Here is a 23,373-nt window from a genome sequence, read left to right as displayed (position 1 = left end):
AAAGGCACTCGGGGACACAGATTAGGTATGAACCATGATGTGTCAGGGTCCAGGGCTGTCCGGCAAAGCACCCCAGGCCAGAGGGCTCAGTCAACCGAAATGTTCTCTCTCCCAGGTCTGGGGGCTGGAAGTCTGAGATGAAGGCAGGGTTGGTTCCTCCTGAGACCCTGCGTAGAATCTGTCTCTGCCTCTTCCAGCTTTTGGTCATTGCAGGCCATCCTTGGCACTATTTGGGGAAAATACCTCAGGATGCGGAAGTCATGCCGATAGCAGGAAGAAATACTCCAGGCCACGTGGTCAGCTGTGACCCATGACCCATTCTGGCAGATTTTGCAAGAAAATCAGACTTCTGTGTATCTCCCCTGACATTCACACAGAACCAGGGGCTGAGCCAAGGCAGAGGGAAGGTTTAGACTTGAATCTAAGAGTAATGACATCTTTCTTTCTCTTTCCTGGACACTGTATGGAATCTCAGTGAACCAGACTTTTATTGTGCTTTTAGGAGAAATTAATTTCCTATTTAGCATGGAGGGAGAGGAAACATCCCCACAGGTCTGAGTGGGAGATCACACAGATTCCGCACGAGATGCCAGGTCAGAGGAGAAGTTTTAAATGACTCGCAGGACTCCCCCAGATGCGGGCATGTGCCTGCTCAGCCATGGGACGTCTCTGCAGAACCCGGGGCCAGGAGGCCAGGCCCGGGGGCCAGGAGCTGGTCGCAGGGCGTGGGATTCAAGCCCCTCAGCCCTGTGACCCTTCTGGGGCTTTACTGAAGCCTGTGGAAAGCCGGAAACACAAAAGCAAAAACAGCCCATGGGAAGAGAGCCACGGGGGAGGGGCTGGTTTCCAAGACTGCATTTCTGAGCTCCACCCATCACTGATGGGAGAACTTTGCCTTGAGATTTCAAAATCTGACCAGCCGTCCTGTTTCCTCTTTATCAAACTAACACATTATTCACTGTGTTACCAAACTCAGGCTCCTCTGCTCACCACTCAAAAGCCAATAATCAAGAGGCAGGTGTCAGTAGAGAGGAAAGGTGCTTTCATCAGAAAGGCTGGCAATGACTCAGGCCCAGAAGCCATCTCCGAAGATTCTGCTCAGCCAGGACGGTTTTTAGAGGGAAAACGGGGGCGGGGGGGGGGGGGATCTCAGTGAAGCGTGGAGGCAGGAGGCTGGGGTCCGCATCTTCTCCACGGTGTGCGGACTGGCTGCCCCGCTCTCCAGGTGCTACCCGGCCCGCGGTCTGCCCACAGGACTGCGAAGGGGCTGCGGGGGGTAGAGAGCTAGTGGTTCTTTAACTGCTCCCTTCTCCACCCTTACTTGGTTTCACGTAGGAATAAACCCCCATGCGAGGCAAGACGCCGCGTGCAGTCAGGAGCGCGCAGGTCCTGTGCCGGTTTCCATGTTGCCCAGCGACCTCCTTCCTCTAATTAGGCCCTTTCAGGGTGAGAGGGGGCAGAAAGGGACAAACAGGAAGGGGCTGCTTGCAGACCCCGCCTTCAACATCATCCCTCCTCTATGGAGTTAGGAGAGAAGGCGAGTCTCTGTGACCTCTTCATGCCGACAGAGGGCGCCCTGTCCTCAGGCGGAAGACAATGAAATGGGTCTGAGCACCTTTCTGCGGACAGCACACTTGCCCACGTGCGTGTGCAGGGAGAGCCAGCTACCGCTACTCTGAGGCCCACAAAGGTGCAGATTCTCATGAGCCATAGTGTTGATCCCGCGCTCGGAGAGCCAGGCCTTGGAGCTGTGCTGGCCATCGGGTCGGCCGGCTCGAGGTGGGGGGCTTGCGTGGCGGCTGCCGCCTGGGCCCCACGCAGGGAGCTTGGGCCCCCGCCGGCAGTCCTGGTGTCTGTGCGACGTCTCGGGAATATGCGTCAGACCCTGAGCCTGTGAGTCTGCTGTCCTCGTCATTAATTGCTCCAGCCTGCTCTTTTACGACGCTGCGAATCTGGAAGGCTCCAGCTTTTCTGCAGACGAGAGGCAGGGGACACGGAGGGCCTTTGCACTTGGGGGGCCCTGCGGGGCTCTGCTCGGTCCCAGCTGGGTCCTCAGACTTCTAGCCGCGGGACGGCATCTCCGTTGCTCAACTCGAAGTTCCCTTCCCATGGTACATGGAAGCAGGGACAATGCCCACGAGATCAGAGAGCACACAGTGCTCCACGGGGCCCAGGCAGAGCACCTAGGAGAGGTGGGCGTGTCCGCCGAGCCCTGGCGTCCCTCCTGTACATCCCCCTGGCCTCTTTCCCCGCCCTGTCTGTCCCAGCCTGCCTGTCCCAGGCTGTCCATCCACCTGTCCCCACTCCCATTCCCACTCCCGTCCCCGCTCCCTCCTCAGCCTGGGTCTGGCTCTTAGCTCACACCCATCCTCCTGCTACGTCACAGTCTCCCCGCTTCCCCTTTGCTCTCATGGCAGGTGTCCCCGCATGTCCTCCATCCCGGCTGCCCTGAGGGTCCCGGTACTTCATTCATGGTGCTCCGGCCAAAAGACACACCAAAGAGTTCTGTGATTAATGAGTTACGTCCAAAGAACTCAAAAACAGCAGGTTGCGTGGCGGCCAACCGACATCTCTGTGCATCCTGGGAAATTCGGACGACCCCATAGTGCACCTGCGAGGTTGCTGAGGTTCCCCAGGGCACCCAGTTTGGGAACTTAGCTTTATAGTCTCGGCTAATTCCCTTTTTCCACCTGTGGGTCACTCAGGGGCTTATCTGTGATGTGAGGAATCTCAGCACAATGTTGGGGTCTCTTCAGCAGAGGGGGCACTGTCCCTGTAGGCCCGCGGCACGGCTGTCCCTGTGGGGTGACGTCACTCCCCTGGCTACTCTAGGGTGGACTGGACAGTGGACAGAAACAAGCGGAGGGTCCAGTTTGAGGGGAGGCGGGAGCTGAGCTCAGGCTGCGCTGCCGAGACTGTGATGTGTGCATGGGGCCCTGGCAGGCGGACAGCTCTGGGTTCTGTGCCTGGTCGTCGGGTCCAGCCGTGCCCCCAGCTCTGCCCTGTGTCTCTCCCCTCTGGCTGTGTCTGACTACAGCCTTGCACAGTAAACCGTCCTTTGCCGGGACAGAGGTCAGCACAGGTCCGTCCAGAGACACTTCCTTGTAAGTGACGGAGGTTGCTGCCTGAGGCCCAGGGATGAGGCAGAATGATTCTCTCCTCCCCCTTTGCTGTCCCTCCGTCCAGCAGCAGCAGGGAGCCCTCCTCCCGTCTCCTCCTCCCACTTCCTGTGTGGTCCTCTCTGCCGGGTCGCCCCTTGCCCACCCGGGCTGCTTCCTCCTCTGGGCTGCTGGCTCAGCCTCTTGTACGTGGACTGCAGCCCGTTGCCCCTGCTCGGATCTAGGTAGGGAGTGGGGCAGGCCGGGCCCCTCTCAGATGTAGAAGCTTTGGGTGAGAGGGAAGGAAGGAAAGAAACCCCCTCTCCATGAGCGACCTCAGAGACACTCGTGGGGGACCAGCCATCTCTCTCCGGCCCGTGTGTGTCCTCCCTGGCAAGTGGTGTCTTCTCCTGCAGCCTCTATCTTTACCATATCAAGGACAGTTCTGGGTTCCTCACTTGCTGCGATCCAGCTGCCCCAGCCTGCCGCTCGGCAGCCCCGGTGTGGATGTTCGTCCACACGGCACCCCCCACAGGCCTCTCTGTGGAACCCCCACCTCTTCAGCTGCGACCTCTCCCCATACGTCCCTGCCCCACCCACCGGACCCTCCAGCTCCCACCCCGTCCCCCGGAAAAGGCCGAGCACTACAGATGTCCCAAGAAAGCTCCTGCACGCCCTGCTCTAAGCTGTTGTAAACAGTGCCACAGTCAAACCATAAAACCAGAATAAACTTTGCTGAGGCTCCGGGCATGAGTGTCAAGGAGCAGAGCGATGCCAGAGGCAGCTGTGACCCCCTGCCTGCAGTCTGTCCTGGGCCTTCTCGCTGCCAAGGCCGAGGGTGCAAGGGACGGACAGTCTCTTTCAGTCTTTAGCCAATGGGAGCGCCCGGTTCCCCAGGAGAGCAGCCTCCTCCAGCCTGGCCCTCTGCAGAGTTCTCTCCCCTGTGTTTACATTCAGGAGGTTAATAGAATCTGAATATAATTTCCTTATATTCAGGGGATGAAATAAATCACTAGACATGTTCTTGAATGCAATTTTATTCATTTAAAAAAAGTGGAGAATTTTTCTTTCATATTTCCTCATGACACTGGCTGAAGGGCTAGGTGTTTCATAAAATGAGTAATTTTACCCAGAAGTCTGGGGACGGAGGGAGATGGAGGTACTGGCTCAGGATGTGAACACAGAGGTAAAGGCACTCCTTCCGCACAGCAGCCCTTGGCAGGGCTCCCCCGGCAGCAGGGCTGAACTGGCACCGCCCCTTCACTTAGGGTCTCCGGGCCGTGGGGCTGACCACGTGGAAGAGGGCAGGTGGAAGGCCTCTCCTGCCTCCTTCCAGCCCAAACCCAAGCAACGCCAGGCATTGCCAGAGCTGCCCCTAAGAAGGGAGCTGCCCCTGGGCTAGGCCTTCCCAGCCCCTGGGGGAAGGGGGTGCTCCGCCCAGCTCCCTGAGCTCAGGACCTTTGCACTTGCATTTCCTCCGCCAGGAAGGCTCCTCCCCACGTCCTCAAGTATGTGCTCCTCTGCCACTCAGCTCCTGTTCACAGGCACGCCTCAAACACGGGTTCAGGGGAAATAACACCGGACCCAGGAACCATGACCCACCCCCTTTCTTCCAGACCCTCCCTCAGCACCTGGGGTTAGATTATTTGTTTGGGGGTCTCCGGGACAGAATGTCCGGACCTGAAGCAGGGGCTTTATCTGGCTTGGTCACCAGCACACCCGCCTGGCAGGAGGAGCCTGCACGTACCAGGTCCTTGTTTGGGTTTGCTCAGGTTGCCCTAACAAAGCACCACCAGGGGGCAGCTTAGACAACAGAAATTTATCTTCTCACAGTCTGCGGGCCAGAGTCCAAGGCCAAGGTGCCAGCAGGCTAGGCTGCTCTGAGCTCTCTCTCCTCGGCGTGTAGACGGCCGTCTCCTCCCTGTGTCCTCACAGGTCTTTCCTTTGTGTCTTCACTCTCTTCATAAAGACGTCAGTCAGGTTGGCTTAGGGCCGACCCAAGCGACCTCGTTTTACCTTATTCACCTCTTTAAAGGCCAAATCTCCAACACAGTCACACTGGAGGTCGCAGGGGTTCGGACTCCAGCATATGAACTCGGGGACACAATTCAGCCCTCAACAGTCCTCCAGACATCTTTGTGGAATGAATGAATGAATGAATGAATGAGCCACTCCCATTTTCCACAAAAGCCAGTGGCACACACGAAGTTGTGAACATGCTTGTCCAGTCTGAGGAAAGGCAGAATGCTGGGCGCAGCATTCAGAGAAGGGATTCAATCAAATATGGAAAAGGAGATTGGGACCACATCTTTTTAAGAACTTTGTCCTGAAAGAAAGGTCTCAGAGGTTTCTAGAAAGGGTTCAGTCATGCTGAGACCCAGGGTTTAGAAGGAAAAGAGGCCTACTAGGTGGAGAGAGGCCACGGTCGTGGGACGGGGACGGAGGGCTGAGGGGCCGCAGCTGGACATTGGGCCGCAGTGGACCCCCCAGAGTGCAGCTACTGGGGAGGGGCCGCCTCCACACGCCAGTCCCCCAACTGGTTAGTGCCCCGGGGCTGGCATAACAAACTCTCCAAACTTGGACGCTGAAACAAGACTTTATTCTCTCACGGGTCTGGAAGCCAGATGCTCCGAGATGTCCAAGACGCTGGCAAAGTTAGTTCCTCCTAGAGGCCCTGAGGGAGAATCTGCTCCAGGCCTGGCTCCCGGCGCTGGGGCTCCTGCGCCCCCGGGTTTCCTGGCTGAGGCAGCATCCTTCCATCTCTGCCTCCGTCTTCACGTCGCCCTCTCGTTGTGGGTCTCTGTGTCTCAAATCCCTCTCCACCCCCACCGTCTCTTCTTGCATTTCAGGCCTACTCGCATCTCCAGACCCTCTTTGTGCAAATACATGTGCAAATACCCTTTTCCCAAATAAGGTCACATGCACTATCCCAGGTGGACGGGCATTAGGAGGACGGCGGACACCATTCATCTCCCACATCCGCTCTGCTCCATGGGGTGGTGGGGTGGGCAGTAGCGGGCAAGGGCTCAGGACCCAGAGTCACCAGCTTGGCTGAGTCCTGACTCAGGCCAGGAACCGGACCCCCCACTTCTGCTCCTTGACCTGGAAAATGCAGATTAGGGGCAAGCACACCCGGTTATTGTGAAGCTGAGATGAGCATCTCAGAGGGGCGCCGGGCGAGGCCGGCACTCGGTGCCGCCAGCGACTTCTCACAGGCTGGCTCTCTGATGACAGCCCCGTGGGGAAGCAAGAGACTCCAGCAACCGCTTCCCCCAGACGCCCCAGCAGCCTGAGCTGGTCTGGCGGGCAGCCTGGGTGGTGGCAGGGCAGGGGCTGGCACCCAAGGGACCCGGGAGAGCCTACCTGTCGTCTCTCCATGCCCACAGTCTCCTGTCCCATCCTGAACCTCAGGTGACACTGGCTCACCAGAAGTCACAGAGAAACATTCAGACTTCCCCATGGAATCGTGGAGGCCCCTTGTCCGCAGGGGGCCGGCAGGGACCCCTCTTGTGCTCTGAGCCTGTTTGAGCCAGCCCCTCCTGCGGTCGGGGCTGTGCTGGGCAACTGGTCTGCCCTGAGTCCATGTTCGGGAGGGCGTGCTGTGTTGGGCTGGGCGGGCAGGCCTGGAAGGATGAAGCACCGGGAGGTCCGCTTGGGGACGTTGGGGACACATTCTCATCTTGTGTGTTTGCAGAGTTTGCCAAGAAGATTGGAGGTGCTGAGCAGCAGCTTGACGGGACGACAGTGGATGCCCATGCCCTACAGGTCCCGGCAGCGCCAGACGCACAGTTCCAGTTCTCCCCGACACCATCCCAAAAAAGAAATGGCTTCCTTCCTGCAGCAGCCACTGCCAACGGGCACAGGAGCAGGACAGATGATGAGTTCCCCCAAACTGGCAGTTTGGGGGGAAGGAGCCTGTTTTCTTCCCCAAGGATTTCAAGCCCATCCCTTTGAGTGAGCAGCAGCCAGGAGGAAACAGAGACCAACAGAGCACAAAGGCAAGTCGGGTGGAGGGACGGGCAGGAAGGGCACTCCCGGCCACCAGGCCGAGGAGGACCAGAGAGCGGCCATGGGGGAGCCCCCTCCAGGGCAGCCAGGTCTGCACGTGTGGTCCCCCCCCCCCAAGCAGCACGGCTCTCTCCTGGGCACTTCCAACAAGCCCCAGGGACAGTCTCTGGGCAGCAATGGCCTTCCCGGTCATGGGTCTGGGGGCTCCGTTCCTCGTGAGGGGGTCTTCCTTCCTGGGAGGTGTTCCCCTGGCTATGACTGCCACTGTCACCATGGCCAGCCCAGCCCAGCCCACCCCAGCTCGGCAGTCCCGGGGCCCCCGACTCTCCTCCCTCTGGCAGGGAGCACCACCTCTCGGCAACTTCTCCCTTCTCAGTCGGGCACCTCCTCCTCCAGCCCCAGCCAAACTCCCGCCCGCAGCAGCAGAAGCCGAGTCTCCACAGGAACAGAGCACAGGGCCCTCCCCCGGGCACGTCTCCATCCACCGCTCACCCTCCTGTCTGTAACCCATCACCTGTAGCTGCGTCAGCTCGGCCACAGATTCCCAACGGCAGGTGGGAGCCCTGTCAGAGGCCACGACTGTGAAGTCTGTCATGCCTCCCCCAGGGGCCCGAAAACAGCCTGTTCAGCCCGTACGAGGAGAGGGTTCGGCCCTGCATCGACCTCGTCGACTCCCTGCGGGCCCTGGGCGTGGAGCAGGACCTGGCCCTGCCCGCCATCGCCGTCATCGGGGACCAGAGCTCGGGCAAGAGCTCCGTGCTGGAGGCGCTGTCGGGGGTCGCCCTTCCCAGAGGCAGCTGGTAAGCACCGTTGGGCCAGCCTCGCTCTGCAGCCAGAGGCCGGCCGCCTGCAAGCCACAAAGCATCCCTGGGACCAGGGGTTTCACGGGCTGGTCTCTGGGAAGGACCCCCTGGAGGGTGGCTCCCACAGGCCCTGCACGGCGGGGTCTGCAGTGGACGGGGAGGCGGGCTGGGTGTCCCAAGCTGCCCTTAGTACCTGGGTCCTCTCCTCGTGTCAGTAGGCATCGCTGGGCCTGTGTTAGTTTCCTTCTAGTGGTTTCTGTAAGCGAATTTCTTGTCTGATGTCATTAATTTGTGAGTTTCTCACACACAGTCTTTCTGAAGAAGTTTAGATCACAGAGCGATAAGACCCGAAGTTTTCTTTTATAAAAAAATTAACTGTGTGTAGAGTTCAAAACTGTTTTGCCTTTCTGATGTAATCAAATAATTATAAAGGGGAAAAAAAAGAAGAAAGAGGTGGCAGCTGGGAAGAGGGTCGAGGTTCCGCCAGCCGGTTCCCTTCCTCACTCCCATCTCCTGCCAGCAGTGCCCATCCCCCACACCCAACGAGAAACAGGGGCCAGGGTTTGGCCTCCTGGGCACACAGGAGGGTGTGGGGGTGCTGGGGGACGGCCCAGACCCTGCGCAGCCCCAGGAACAGCCGCGCTGCCAGGGGCCCTGACCTGTGCTCCCTCTGACCACAGACAGCTGGTCTTCTACTCCGGGACGTCCCATGAGATCCCCACCAGCCAGGCTCCTGATGGATGAGAACTCAGAGTGGGCACAGTGGCTCCTCCTCTCTGCCCTGGGTTCAGCGTTCTGGGGAGAGACGCCACAGGGCAGAGAGTCTGGAGGCCACGGCAGTGACGTGGGGCCGGCAGGGGTCCCTGGACAAGTGCCCAGGCTGGGAGTGGTCGTAGGACAGCCCTGCTGTGTGCAGGTACTAGGGGCTTGACCACCGGAGCCCAGCCCCAGGCAGCTCAGGGCAGTTCCAGCTTCCCTGGGAACTTGATCCCTCCCTGCCAGGCGCCCCCACAAACCTCGCCCTTGGGCCCCGATGTGCACATCCTGCTCCCCCTCCCCTGCCTACCCCCACCCCTGACCTCCTCCCGCAGGACTGGGAGGGGCTTGGGAGGGCTGGACAGGGTCGGGCAGACCTCTGGCTGACATCCCGCCTGTCCCGGACAATGCCCGAGGCATTTCTAGGGCCTGGGGGTAATGTGGTGGCCTGGACTGGGCCCTAGAGAGGGACAGAAATTTCAGACCAAGCCTCCGGGGACACGGGGCAGGTCCTGGGGATAAGAGCAGAGGGTACCTGAGAACGCTTCTTTTATGTTTGGGAAACTCTCTCCCAGGAATCGTCACCAGGTGTCCGCTGGTGCTGCAACTGAAGAAACAGCTGCACGAGTGCACGTGGAGGGGGACACTCAGCTACCGGAACACGGAGCTCCAGCTGCAGGACCCCTCCCAGGTGGAGAGGGAAATCCGGAAAGGTAGGGCCCGGGGAGGCTGCAGGGGCGGCTCCTTCTACCCGTGGCCATCCTCCTCGGGGCCCCTGCAGCTTCACAGGAGCCTGTGCTGCTCCCCTCCCCTCGCCCCTGCCTGCACGCCGTCCCTCCTGGTTGTCTGTTTAATTCTTCCTCTTTCTTTTGGTCTCAGCTTACCTGCCTGCTTTTCCTCTGGGAAGTGTCCCCCGCAGGGTCCCCCGCTGGCCCCAGCCATCCTGGCACTGCTCTAATCTGGAGTGGCTGATTGCCTGTGGCAGTGGCTCTGCCCCCAGGCGACTTCCCCCAACACTGTCCCAGCCCCAGCCCCACCCCCATGTAGCCCCCTCCCCCTTCCCTCAGCCAAAGGGTCATTAGTAGAAGCACAGCCAACCCTGGGCCTTTGGACAAAACTCACCAGCCCTGGGGATTAGCCTTGGGCAGGCGCAGAACGCTCAAAAGCCTCCATTGCTCCTGGATTCCGCTTCCAAACCTGCTTAGAGGAGCCCTGGGGGTCGCCCTCCCGCAGCCCTGCCCCTCAGGTCCCTGAGTCAGCCTGTCCTTCCCAGAGGCTTCTCCCTGCCCTGCTCGCAAGCTGGGCTCAGCCAGGCAGGCAAAATTAGCCTTGATCCTCGCAGGAATCCCTGCAGACAGGGCCTCTGTTCCAGGCAGACGGGCTTTGCGCCTTACTCAGCCATAAACTCAGCACGTGAGACAGGGGTTTTCACCTCACTCCCTGGGCCTAGCTCCCCGGGAACGGCGTGGCCTCGGCTGGCTCACCAGAGGGATCCCTCCCAGGTGGAGAGATACTGCCCCAATTCTAGCATTCACCCCACCCCCAATACAGAAGCTGCTTGCGGCCCTCAACTGGCAAATTTCCTAGCGTCAAGTTTATAAAAGCTCTGCCCCCCAGCTACGCCCGCTGCGCCTGTCCTGGGCGGCCGCGGGCCCCGCACGGCCCGCTGCGCCACTGAAGTCAGCCCTGGGCTCTGCAGCCCCACGAGCTCTGCGGGCAGAGCCGGGAGGGCGGTGGGCTCCCACACACCGTGGGCGTGTGCTTGGATGAACGTGGGAAGATGAGTCATGAGCAAACCACAGCTAAAGCATCTTTAGAATAGCGTCTCGGAACTCCGCTGCCCTGCTGGTGGAAGTCTGAGTTGGTGTGGCCACTTTGGAAAACTGCCACAATTTTCCAGTAAGGCTGGAGGCGTGCACACCCCATGTCGCCCCAAAAGTCCACTCCTGAGCACACAGGCAGCGGACATGTGCGCCAAGAGTCAGGTTCTAGGATGTTCATAGCCCACACCTGGAGACCCCCCAGTGTCCGTCCACAGTCGACCTGATCATGGCACTGGGGTGGACGAACAGGCAGCAGTGAAGAGGAAGCACCCTCAGCTACCAGCAGCAGGACAGGGGACCACGCAGGCCTCGTGTGGGCGGGAAGCCAGACCAAGGGGCCCTGTGGTTCATGATTCCATTTGTGATTAGGTGAGACCACGTGAAACTGCTGTTCTCGTAGGTCAGACGTGGTCGTCTCTCAGCAAATTCACTCGGCCCAACCACGGATAAAGTGCAAAGTGGGCAAAAGGGGAGTAGATGCCGGCCGAGCCCCAGGCCAGGGGTCATCCTTGCTGGAGGCCGATGCCCGACAGGGAGAGAGCGGCTTGGAGGGCTGCCCGTGCTCTGTGACTTGAAGCCGTGTGTTGGTTACACCTGTGAGTCCCGCCTGTGAAACTCACCGAGCACCTGCTTAGACGGTGGGGGACTGTCCTGCGCGTGCGTGACTCTTCAGTAAAAGGTTACAAAAGTCGTACCTTAAGTAGTGACGATGAATGACGATTGAAGCAGGGGAAGTTTACAGAGGAGCAGCCCTGGCTCTAGCCTGCCCCGTGCTCTGTCTGTAGAGAATCAGGCACTTAATCCGCCTGCGCCTTAAGCTGCTTCCCTGCCCCTCAGGGCTGTTCCCGAATATGGGAGAAGGGCTCAATGGCCACAGTTACACAGTGCTTTTGCCGGGCCGGGCGGTCCATCTGGACTCTGGGTGTCTCCTCTTTGGTCTCCGCAGCCCAGGACGCCATAGCTGGGAGTGGAGTTGGCATTAGCCACGAGCTCATTAGTCTGGAGGTCACCGCCCCTGAGGTTCCAGATCTGACCCTCATTGATCTTCCCGGCATCGCCAGGGTGGCCGTGGGAAATCAGCCCCAGGACATCGGACAGCAGGTGAGCCTTTCTGGAACTTGGCAACGGGCCATGCTAAGTTGGGGTGGCTTCTGAGGTCTCTGCCGGCAGCCCCACGTGCTCTGGTGCACCTCCGCAGCCCTCCCTCTGAGCGGTTTGTGGAGGAGACTGGGGTCGGACCTTCTAGGACTGGGGGGCTCACACTCGGGTTCTGAGAAGGGCCTGGCAGGTCATGGAAACGGGCAAAGTTGACTCAGTGTTTCAGGGGACAGCTGGCACCTCACTGCATGTTGTCGTGTGGGAACGTCAGTCTGTCTTACTGCTATCCTGATGTTCAAAGTGTGCCGGAAATTTGGTTTGTACGTGAAATCTTGCTAAATTTAGTAGCAATATTTTTGCTAAAGCAGTACTTGGAAGTCAATTGGAACACAGTCTGTGATGTCTGGTCGGAGGCAGAAAGGCCAGCACCAGGACAGGGCTGAGATCAGGCTCACCTTGAAGCGCACACCTTGCCCCTCCCATGAGGGGCTCCTGAAAGAGGCCGGGGGTTCTTGAGCCAAGCAAAGGCCAAAGTTCAAGGAGACTGGGAGGAAGCTGTCCTTCATCTACGAGGTGCTCCAGGAAGGCGATAGTCACAGAATCAGGGGACAGCAAGTTCCCTGTGTTAAGAGAGGCGACCCGGAGGCTTAGCCAGGTCCTGACGGGCCAGAGGGAGAGGGTGGGAAAGCGGCAGAGAAAGGAGGTGAGGAGGTGCTCGGGTGAATGCCCGGGGCAGGGCTGGACCTGGACTCTGTGTCCCCCTTGCAGGTCCACACCCTTCCTCCTTCTCTCTACCCGGCCTCTTGCGGGCACAAACCGTGCCATTTTGTCAGTGTTTCCGCATCAAGTCCGTGTGTCCCCCTCCTCTCAAGCCGGCACTCGCAGGAACACGCTGCCCTTTTCCCTCTTGAAAGTAGTGCTTACACTTGAGGAAGCATCCACTGGGGAGGTGAGCATAAGAGTTTGTCAGAATCAGAAAAAACAGAAATAAATTGTTAAGAAGCTGGTAAGAAGCTAGTCTGTTGAGAGGACTGTTTGGTCAGAAGTGAGGAGTTGCCCATCACAGGACGCAGCCAGTCAAGCTACAATCCTGACTGGCTCCACTTTCAAACACATCCCAAGACCCGTGCCGTCATGTTTCCCTGTCGCTGCCGCAAGGAGCCCACAGCACCGCCATCTCTTACTGAGCTCCCGTCTCTGCCCTGCTTCCTTGCTCTCCTGCCCCTGCCGCTCATGGCAGCACCCGTTCCCCAAGTGCACTCTTACACAACGCTCCTGTCCTAGAGCACAGGCCAGACGCCCTCACTCCTCAGAGTCCCCAGTGGTCCCATGTCAATCCACAAGACAGCTCCCGAGGTCCCATGTGAGCTGGCCCCAGATCATTGGCCCCGTGTCCTCTGTGCCCCACCCCTATCTTTATTCCTCCTCTTCCCTCTTCCTGAAATGCCCACCCCACCCAGACTTCCACCTGGCACGTGCCCCCACTTACCCCAGGCTTCTACTCAAAGGCCATCATGATGCCTAATGCCGGACGCCCTGTGCCCGGCCCTTCTGACTCCATGTCCCTTTTCACCGAGTGTTCATGGCCTGCATTCCCTGCTGGGGAGTAACCGGGGAGGAACTGCCTTCCGTGTTGGCTGCTGAATCTCTGGGTCCTCAAACGGCCCAGAACCTGAGCCCGATAAGCACGGGTGACGTGAGCAGAAGGTATTCTGTTTACGAAGCTTCCCTCTGCAGGCAGACACACAGGGGGGCAGTTTTCACTCCCCAAGATCCTGTCAAAATGCACATGAAGGAGTGTGATTCAGGCCGCAGTTCCCAGCTCCGGGGAACGCAGGCATGTCTGAGACATTTTTGGTTATCACAACTTGGGAAAAGTGCAATTATTACCAGCATCTAGTAGGTAGAGACAGAGACGCAGCTCAGTATTCCACAGCGCACAGGACAGCCCCGCAGGGGAGGTCCCTCACCCCAACAAGGAGAGTAATTACTCTTCTGTAATAGTCGGGTTGCGGTGTTGTGTTGGTTTCTGGTGTGCAGCATGGTGATTCAGTCACACGTGTGCATGAATTCTTCTTCAGGTTCTCACCCATGATGGTTGATTGCAGGGCGTTGGGCACGGTTCCCTGTGCTACACAGAAGGGCCTGGTTGTAGAAAATGATTACTCTTATTGTTATGGAGCTGTCGTCACTATCAGTCAGTAATACAGATTTTGGACAAACTTGGGACTTTCAGAATATCACTGTTTAAGAGTTCTTGGATATTCTTGAAAGGGTCCAAATGCATGAAATCATTAAGTTAAATTTTAAAATAAGGATTGCAATTTGGATAGTAATAGCTCAAAAAAACAAACAAAACTGTTAAGAAGCCCAGGTTGCCAATAGCGCTGAGGCGGAGAGCCCTGGATGGCCCCGTCCGTTGACTTACAGAAGCTGTCAGGTCCGTCACGGAGGTGCCGCCGAGGGGCGAGGCACCAACACGAAGCGAACTTGCACCGTTAGGACAACTGCCACGGAAGCTCCCGGACAAAGTTTGCCTGTAGCTTTACTCAGTTAAACTTCCCGTGACTGAGGCCTAACTGGACCTGTTCAAATTCGGCATTTTTATTTCATCTCAGTGCTTAACTTTCTATATGAGGCTAATGTGTGCTTATGTGATGGAAATTTTCTATTTTGTGGCTGTGCCTACTATTTTCTGTGCACAGCTTGAAATTAGACGGAATGTCAGCTGCGCAGCACTAAGTGTGAGTTATACCAAATATAAGGAAACACACCCCAAGGTGCCAGCCTGCTCCACGGTTATTTGTTTGCATTCTCCACGCAGGGAGTTTAAGGCGTATCTGGCCCACGTCTCCTGTGTGCCTGCAAAGTCTCAGAAATCTTATGACATCTCTCTAATTCTAATGAGCTAGACCCCTCCCGAGAACAAACGCAGGAAAAAGTCATTGGTTTTCTGCATAAACAAAGGTGGAGACATTACTGACGTCAGCTGTCACGGGGGCTGGCGCTGAGCACCTGCCGCGGGCGCTGTGCTGGGCTCTGCATGGGGACGTCCGGGATCATGACAGGGACGCCCCAGAGGTGTCCTTCTGGGGAGGACACAGCACGCACACACCACCCTCATAGAAGGCAGTCTCAGGAGCGCCATGGGAGAGATCTGGAGAGGAAGTAGGGTCTTGGGGGTCAGGGAGTCTTCGAGAAGGAAGAAACACTGGTGATGAGCTGTGCAGGATACGCAGGACGTCAACAGAGGACCCGGGAGGGCAGGTGGGCACACACTCCCGAGGAAGAGGACAAGCCAGAGCCCAGAAGTGGGACAGCTGGGCCGTGCTCTGGGTGTCACACACATGTGGCTGTGTCGTTGGGTGACCAGAGATGAGCTCGTTCTTTGTGATTCCCTGGCATCAGATCAAGGCACTCATCACCAAGTACATCCGGAGGCAGGAGACGATCAACCTGGTGGTGGTCCCCTGTAACGTGGACATCGCCACAACAGAGGCGCTGAGCATGGCCCAGGAGGTGGACCCCGATGGGGACAGGACCATAGGTAAGAAGAGGGAACCCAGTTGTAGAGGCCGGGAAGGGCGGGGGGAATCCTCGTGTATATAGAAGGCCCTGGGTTGGAGCTCTGCCAGGGACGCCCACTCCTGCGTTGGGTCCAAGTGCTGTTCCCAGGGGAAGCTCCATGGGCTGGGGGTCACAGTCAGGGTGAGACGTGTGGCCACAATTGGGAGGTCCTTTGCCCTCCTTCCACTTGTCCCTCATCTGCATTCTCAAACCATTCCGGATGGGGGACGAGAACGTCCACAGTGGTCCACAAGGGAGAAAGTGCCTGGCCATCAGCTCTGCAGTCCCACAGTTGAGTTCTTGTGACTCCTTGGGATGGGAAAGCCCTTCATAAAGCCCGGATGAGCATACTCAGTGAGCACACTTCCAGGCGTGCACTGCAGCACACGGTGTCTGCAGAATTCACATTCAAGCACAACTTTTCGTTGGGGACCTGGGTTCCCTTAAATTCCTTTCGTTAAAAAGCCACCCTGGAAGGTATTATAGGGGACTTGGCTTAAGAACACAGACTGCTTGGGTTTGAATCCACGTCCTACCACTTACTGGCTGCACACCCTTAGGCAAATGGCAGCTCCTATTTTTAAAGTTTTAATATTATTACTCAATATCCCTTCTTTACGAGTCATCGCACTTACCCATAGCGGTTTCCTTCCTGAAAACTGGCAAGTCATTTCCCTTGACTAAGTGGATACTCAGTACACACCTACCCTTTATCCATTTTTATTTTCCCAAACGAGTTCCCAGTTTCCCAGTAAGGATGGACACAAGCCGATGGGGGCGCGGCTCAGTGCAGTGTTACTCCAGGCCAGACCACGCGTGCTCCCTTAGCTCCTGCCCCCTACAGGCGTCTCAGACACATGGACACAGGGAGAAAACGCAGGTCTGGGGTCACCCGTCCTTGTACGTGCAATTCCTGTCTCTTCTCACGATCGTAAGTCAAGAGGGATGTCCTGCTGACGGCCACGGCAGGTAATATCACCTGCCCAGTAGATCGATTCGGATGTTGACATCTCTGTAGAAACTGAGTAACGCTTCTTATTAATCGTTGTCTGTTCCTCTCGTTAGGCGTAAACTCCGATAACCGAAGGTTCTCGCTAAATATTAGCTGCTATTAATATGAATTCACCAAGAACTGCAGGCGTAGAGGACCACAGTCAGACCTTAGTGCGTCCCAGACAGCATCACAGTGTCCCTGCAGGCTTTCCATCTGCACTCCAGGTCAAGTGCAGCGACAGAGACAAGTGCGCTGGGTTTAAAAAGAAAAGGGAATCCCCACCCACGTGCACAGCAGCGTTCTTCACGAAAGCAAAGGTGGGAGCAAACCAAGTGCCCATCAAGGGAGGAGTGCACAAGCGAACCACGGTGCGCACACACAATGGGGTGCTGTCCAGCCTTGCAAAGGAAGGACGTGAAATAAGCCAGTCCCAGAAAGATAAATCCTGTATGATTCCACTGACTTGAGGAACGTGGACAAATTCAAAGAGACAGGAAGTAGAATGGCGGTTGCCAGAGGCGGGGAAGGGGACTGGCAGTTAATGAAAGGGTACAGAGTTTTGGTTTTGCAAGATGAGAAAATTCTGGAGCTGGGTGCTGGTCACGATGGCACGGCAGTGAGGCTGTACTTAATGCCACCCAACTGGAGTCTTAAAAAATGGCTACAATTGTAAACTTGGTTATGTGTTATTTACCGTATTTTATAAACTAACTTGAGAAGCGGGGACCACGATGGTGCAGAAAGGGGGAGCAGCGTCTTCTCACGCACTGAGGTATTCTCTGGTGTACGTGAGTTACGTGTACTTTAGCACATTTTTTAAAAGCAGAAAAGGAATGAATGCCTATGCAGTACTTCCAAAGGGTGAAAACAAAAAATTTGGTGGATGATGTAGTTGTGGCTTACAGAATATTAAGCTTGGGGAAGAACAGAGTCAGAATATTTGTGGGGTCCCCACCAAGCTTGTTCCCCATCCATGCACTGCTAAATGCACACTGTCCGCACAGCCAGCTCCGGCTGAGCTCCTGTCCCCACCTTGGGACAGAGAAGGCTCTGGTCAAGGTCACCAGTGGCCTCCGTGCTGACAAACGTGCAGTCCCTTCCCTGTGCTCATCTTCCTCCACCTCTCAGCCAAAGTCAAGGTGGCGACCGCTCCCTTCTTGACATCTTCCTTCCTGCGCTGGGACATCACGGCCTGCTGGCCTCTGGGTCCCCATTCTCTCTCAGGTCTCCTCTTCCCTGGCCACCTGGAGGTCTCGATCTTGGTCTGGTTGGTTTTTCAGTTCTCTAGCCTCTAAGTACTGGAAACCCAGAACTTGGTCCTGAGCTCTCCCCTCTGTTAACACAGCCTCTTTAAATAATCACGTCTGTCCACAGTTTCGAGTCCCATCGATTTGCCAGCGACACCCACACCTGTATCTGTAACCCTTAACCTTTCCCTAGGCCTGACATCTCCACTTGGAAGCGCATTAAGTGTCTCCAATTTAATGTGACCAAAGCACAACCCCTGGGGTCTGCACCCTACCCAGATTCTCCTCCTTCCCAGGGCTTCCCGGCCCCTTTCTTAGCTCCATACCCGCCTGCCCAGGTCTGAAGCCAAATCAGACAGTCACACCTGATTCTGCCTTCTGCTTGCTTACACATGTCTAACCCATCTGAAGTCCTGGTGACTCTGCCTCCAGACCGACACCACATCCATCTGCACTTCTCATTTGTGCAGTCTGAGCCTCCATCACCTGCTGCCTGGTCTCTCCACACTCACCTTGCCCAGTGCACTGCACTCTCTGCGGGTCCTTAAACATGCAAATTGGGTCGTGTCGCCCCGCCCCCGACTGACTCTCTAATGCTCCCTCCGCACATACACAAACCCAGACTCCTGTGCCTGGACCACAAGCCCCCTGTGGCCTGGCCCCGCGTGGCTCTCTGAGCACAGTTCCCGTTGCTCTCTGCCGCGCCCTCCTCTCCAGTCCTGCTCATCATCCCAGCTCCTTCTTCCCAAGGGCCTGGAAGGGTCTTTCCCCATCTTCACTAGGCCGGCTCCTTCCTCCTATCAGACCTCAGCCTGAGCGCTGCCTTCCCAGGGGCCCGCCTGGGACCCAGCCGGATCTACACCATCCACGCCTGCCTGCACTCACCTGCCAGCAGTCACTGTCATTCTCTGCATAGCAGGATCAACAGCGGATGTTTTTCTTTGTTTCTCTTACGTTTACTGGATTCATTTCTCTAGCACTTTCCCACTACAGGGAGGGGATATTCGTGAGGTCAGGGACTTTGCAGTCTTGTTCACGGCCACCTGCTCAACACCCTCAGCATGCGCTTGACTCAGTGTGCTCCTTTCTTAATTAAATATGTTTGTGTACGGCATCTAGGAATGGATTAATTTTGTTTTCTAATTGAAGTGTCTAGGAATGTTTGGCAGTTAGCGGCCTTCCCTGTACTGGGGCCCGAAATGAGGCTCGTGAGCAAATGCTGCAGATGGGGACGTATTCGCGTGCGTCCTCTTTTTCAACCAGGCTCACTGCGAGAAGGCGCTCTCCCCGGCTGCAGCGAGTCTAGCAGAGCGTCCCAAGTTCTGTTCTCTGTACTTGTCCTGCGAATAAAGGCCAGTGGCCTAGGCTTCTACGAGTGACCGCTGCTTCCAGGGACGGGCCTTCTTGGCTGCTTTCTCCCTCCCAGGGGAAGGTCCTCTCTGGCCACGGAAGGTGCGAGAGTAGATTCAGAGACATCTCGACTCTGTCAGTGACATGAAGGCCTGTGCTTGCACAAACCTCTTAGCGACTGTGAAGATCCGCTCTTAAATGACACCTTTTGGTGACAGGAAGGTCAAAAGAGAGAGAAATTCAATCCTTTAGGTGCCGGGAAAGTTTCAGGAAATGGTGGACGAGAAGTCCAGACTTCACAGCAAATTAAAAACAATGACAGTGACAGTAGAAGATGACCTTCAGGTTTCTAACAGGAAACAAAGAGGAAATGCAGCGGGAATTTGACACTCAAAGAACACAATCACGCAGAATGCACGGCTTTCCATCCAGTGTGAGTGGGGAGCAGTGAGGGCGGGAGAGCGAGACAGGAAAGCAGGTGGGAGACTCTCAGAGGAGGAACCACAAGGAGGGGGTGGAGGGGGTGGAGCGAGTATGCAACCTGAGACGCCAGACCCTCCTGACAGCAGGGATGACGGGTCCCTGGAAACGTGGTGGTGGAGCCGATCCGGTCCGATCTGATGCTGCTGCCTTAGTGTCGGCACCCAGCAGGCACCCAAGAAACATTTGTTAAACAAATGACCCAAGGCAGGTAAGGAGTCCAGTGAGTGGATAAGCAAATGCAGGTGCAAGGAAGAGGGGTGACGGTGGGATCAATGAATGGGCAGCCAGGCACTGGCGGTCAAGGCTGCGGACTTGGTTGGTCTTGCCCAATAAAAGGCCCCATAGCCTAGTGGAACTCAAATATGTCTGAGGGGACAACTGACCTTCCAGTGCTTTCCTCCATCATCTCACAGGGATCCTGACCAAACCAGACCTAGTGGACAAGGGCACCGAGAAATGCGTCCTGAACGTGATGCAGAACCTCACGTACTGCCTCAAGAAGGGCTACATGATAGTGAAGTGCCGGGGCCAGCAGGACATCCTGGACAAATGAGCTTGGCAGAGGCCACCAGGAGAGAGACGCTGTTCTTCCAAATGCATCCGTACTTCAGGTGAGGTTCTTTAGGACAACCTCAGGGCTGGACTCCCTGGAAGCCAGTTCCGCCTGCCAGGATTGGCCGATACGATGACCAAATTACATGTAAAATTATACCACCTGGCATAACATATCCTTGTCTTAATTTTGGTGTTAATTTTGTTGGCTTATTTAAACCAGTCATTTTCCTCTTGGTCTCTAATGATGGTGCTGATGAAAACCTTGTAACATGGCATTTCATGGGGCATATACACTGTGGTTTCCCCAAAGGTTTTCACTTGTTGCTCATTTGAGTCCCACAAATTCTTAAGAGGTACATATAGCAGGTGAGGTTCTTCCCATTTTTACAGATGAGGGCGATGAGGTTGAACAAATAGTGAATGAAAAGAGGCCTAGAAACAGATCTTCTAACTTTTGGAAACTAGTGAACCTGGTCAAAGGCGTTAAAGATGTAAGACGTTAAATCAACCGGCACACCTACTTGCTTTACGGAACTCTCCAGCTCTTTAGAGCCTGCAGGCTAACTGGTTCTTATCGAAAATTATCTTGTAGTGCCTCTGTAGTTGGCAAGACAGTGGAATTTTCCAATTGAATTGGGCAATTTTTCCTTATAATTCATTCAGGAACTTGCTGTTCTTGAACTATGAGGGAGTGGGGTAAGAAGATACAGACCACGCCTGCTTTAAGGAGAGACACAGTGGGAAGAGGATGGATTTGGGCAGACCAGGCTTGCTGCTTGCTCTGTGCCCTTGGGAGATGGCTGGCCCTCTCTGAGCTTCTGCTTTCTCATCTGCTCAGTGAGTCCTGCTGGTGCTCCACAGGGTTGAGTTTAGGATTAAATATGTGACCCACACACAGGTTCCAGCGCCCAAGGAGCCAACACTCCCAAACCAGCACCCGGATCCTCCCTTCTGTCTGTCCCCACCCTGAATCCAAGACACAGACTGTTTTCGGTAGCAGGGGGTGGGGTCGCAGGCAGAGAAAGCCCCTCTCGCCGAGCAAGAAGAAGGCTCTGTAACAACCACGCCCACGGTTCTCAACCCTGAGCCAGCAGGAGGATCCAGCTGGCTGTGCCCCGGCCCAGAGTTTCTGAGGTCTGGGTGTCAGGCCGCAGAATCTGTGTTCCTAACACGTTCCCAGGTGTTGCTGGTCCAGGGACCAGACTTTGAAAACAACCGGATTTGGGCAAATTAAGTCTTGGATGAAAAAGTGTGTTGAAGTGCTTTGTCGCTGGACATCTGACTTTAGTCATCGTGCGTCCGCGTACTGGGACTCTGGCCCTGCACGACAGCTCTCAGAGCAGCCCTGGGACGATGAGCCCACGGGTCCTTCCTGAATCTGTGCTGACAGCAAACACTCAGCGGCCGGACTGCCTGGTGTGTGGCCCCGGGCAAGCGCCTTCCCCTTTGTCTTTGCCTTTCTCTCTGTAAACCTGGTTGTTCCATGATTAAATATCTGTAAAGCCCTTAGAACGGTGTAGGCACTCAGAAGCCCACGTAAACACTTTCAAAACTCATTTCATGACGGCGAGAGCGTTTGGCACAAGTCGACGTTCCCGAGAAATGTGAAAGTGCACAGTGCAGGACTGTTCGCCACAGGCAGTGTTGTTCCCCGGGCCCCTAGAAGTGACTTACCTTGCAGAATTGAAACTTTATCCCCTTTGCTCAGCAAGCCCTCGTTTCCTCCTCCCCCACACGTGGCGACAGCCATTCCACTCCCCGATGGCACAAGTCTGATGGCTTTAGATGGCTCCTGCAAAGGGGGCCAGGCGTTCTTTGTCCTTCTACGGTGGCTCAATGCACTTCGCATGAAGTCCTCAAGGGTCATTCACAGTGTCACGTGTGGCAAAGTTTCCTTCTTTCTAAAGGTGGAACCATATTCTATTGCAGGCATATCCACATTTTCTTTATCCACGTGTCTGTCCCCACCGCGGACACTGTGAGCAGTGCAGCAGGGAACACAGGGGTGTCAATATTGCTTTGAGATCTTGATTCCAATTCTCTTGAATAAATCCCCAGAAGGGAGATGACTGGATCGTATGGGAGCCCCATTTTAAATTTTTGAATTTTCATACTGCTTTTCGTAGTGGCTGCACCATTTTGCATTCCCATCAACAGTGTACAAGGGTCCCAGCTTCTCCGCATCCTGGCCAGCGCCTGTGTTCTGGTGTTTGGATAATATCATCCTCAGAGATGGGAAGTGATGTTTCGTTGTGGTTTTGATTTGCATTTCCCCGACGATCAGCGACGTTAGCACATTTTCATGGACTGAGTGGCCACCGGTGTGTCTTCTCTGAGGAAATCTCTATTCAAGTCATTAGCCCGTTTCTCAATTGTGTTATTTGGGGTTTTTGATATTGATTTGTAGGAGTTCCTTGTATTTTCTGAAATACACTCTTGATCAGATGTGTGGTTTGCAGATGTTTTCTCCCGTTTGGTTCGCTGCCTTTTCCTCTGTTAATTGTCTCTTTGCAGTGCTGGGGCTCCGTGGTTTCATGTAGTCCTGCCTGCCTGTTTTGCTTTTTTTCTCTGTGCTTTTGCTGTCCCAGCTGTGAAACCACTTCCAGGATCGATGTGATGAAGATGTTCCCCCTGGTCTAGGTGTCTGACTGGCTCAGGTCTTGCATTGGAGCCGCTGAGCAGTTTTCAGCTGGCGTTTGTGTCTGGTGTGAGATGAGGATCCAGGCCCACTCTTTGCGTGTGGAAATCCAGTTTCGCCAACAACAGCTGTTGAAGAGGTCGTCCTCCCCCCTCTGCAGGTTCTTGGTGCTTTTACCAACGCCAGTTGACGGCGTCCGCGCGGGCGTGTTTCCGGGCTTGCTCTGCCCCCGAGGCCCCTCTGCCCGTCTCTGCCGAGGGACCGCGCTGCTTTCGCGGCGGCAGCTTCGCCACGTCTGTTACACGTCAGGGCTGGGGTGCCTGCTGCTTGTTCTTCTTTATGAAGATGGATTCGGCCATTTGGGGACAAGTAATGGTTAGGAGAAATGAAATACTATTTTGGGCAAGTCGTTTAACCTCTATGAAGTTACATGTGTTTTGCTTTTCCTGAAAAGATGACTCATGAGTTTGCTGGGATGATAAGAGATAACTGAGTGCAAGCTTCCCAGCCCCGTGCTGGCCGAGGTGCGGCTTTTCACGGAGTTGTCACTGTCCTTCTCGTGGGGCCGCCTGGCCTTTCTGATGACGCGTGTTACCCGAGATGCGAGCTGCCCTGGCCACCTGCAAGGCCCAGTACTGGAGAGCGAGCCCTTCCTGAGCTGACGTGTGCCCTCTCCTGTTTCAGAGGTCTCCTGGAGGAAGGAAAGGCCACCGTGCCTCGTCTGGCAGAAAGGCTCACCGCCGAGCTCACCGTGCACATCAGGGTGAGTCAGAGGGTCGGGCTGCAGGCTACAAAAGTAACAGCCCGTCCAAGTCACTTTCGTGGTCATCAGTTGGCCAAGACACCCATCAAACTGCCCAAATCAGCAAGCAAGCAAGTATGTCTGAAACGCAAGTCATTCAAGTCACAGGCTCACAAGACAGCGTCTGTAACGGGGAAGCAACGCCTGCATG

The 23,373-nt window shown here is 56.0% G+C and overlaps 1 protein-coding gene across 1 annotated transcript in view; it reads left to right on the top strand.

Moving 5' to 3' along the window:
• LOC116662665 (interferon-induced GTP-binding protein Mx2-like) overlaps positions 1–23,373 on the top strand; it is a 28,350-nt gene that overhangs the window by 3,712 nt on the left and 1,265 nt on the right. Inside the window, 9 exon segments of the mRNA XM_032476541.1 lie at positions 6,793–6,981; positions 6,983–7,096; positions 7,713–7,904; positions 9,240–9,378; positions 11,435–11,589; positions 14,995–15,133; positions 19,641–19,775; positions 19,778–19,838; positions 23,105–23,368. Of these exon segments, the coding sequence (XP_032332432.1) occupies positions 6,793–6,981; positions 6,983–7,096; positions 7,713–7,904; positions 9,240–9,378; positions 11,435–11,589; positions 14,995–15,133; positions 19,641–19,775; positions 19,778–19,838; positions 23,105–23,368 (1,388 nt within the window).

This window comes from Camelus ferus, chromosome 1 (assembly GCF_009834535.1).
Source record: "Camelus ferus isolate YT-003-E chromosome 1, BCGSAC_Cfer_1.0, whole genome shotgun sequence".
NCBI lineage: Eukaryota > Metazoa > Chordata > Mammalia > Artiodactyla > Camelidae > Camelus > Camelus ferus.
This window is presented reverse-complemented; position numbering and strand designations above follow the sequence as displayed.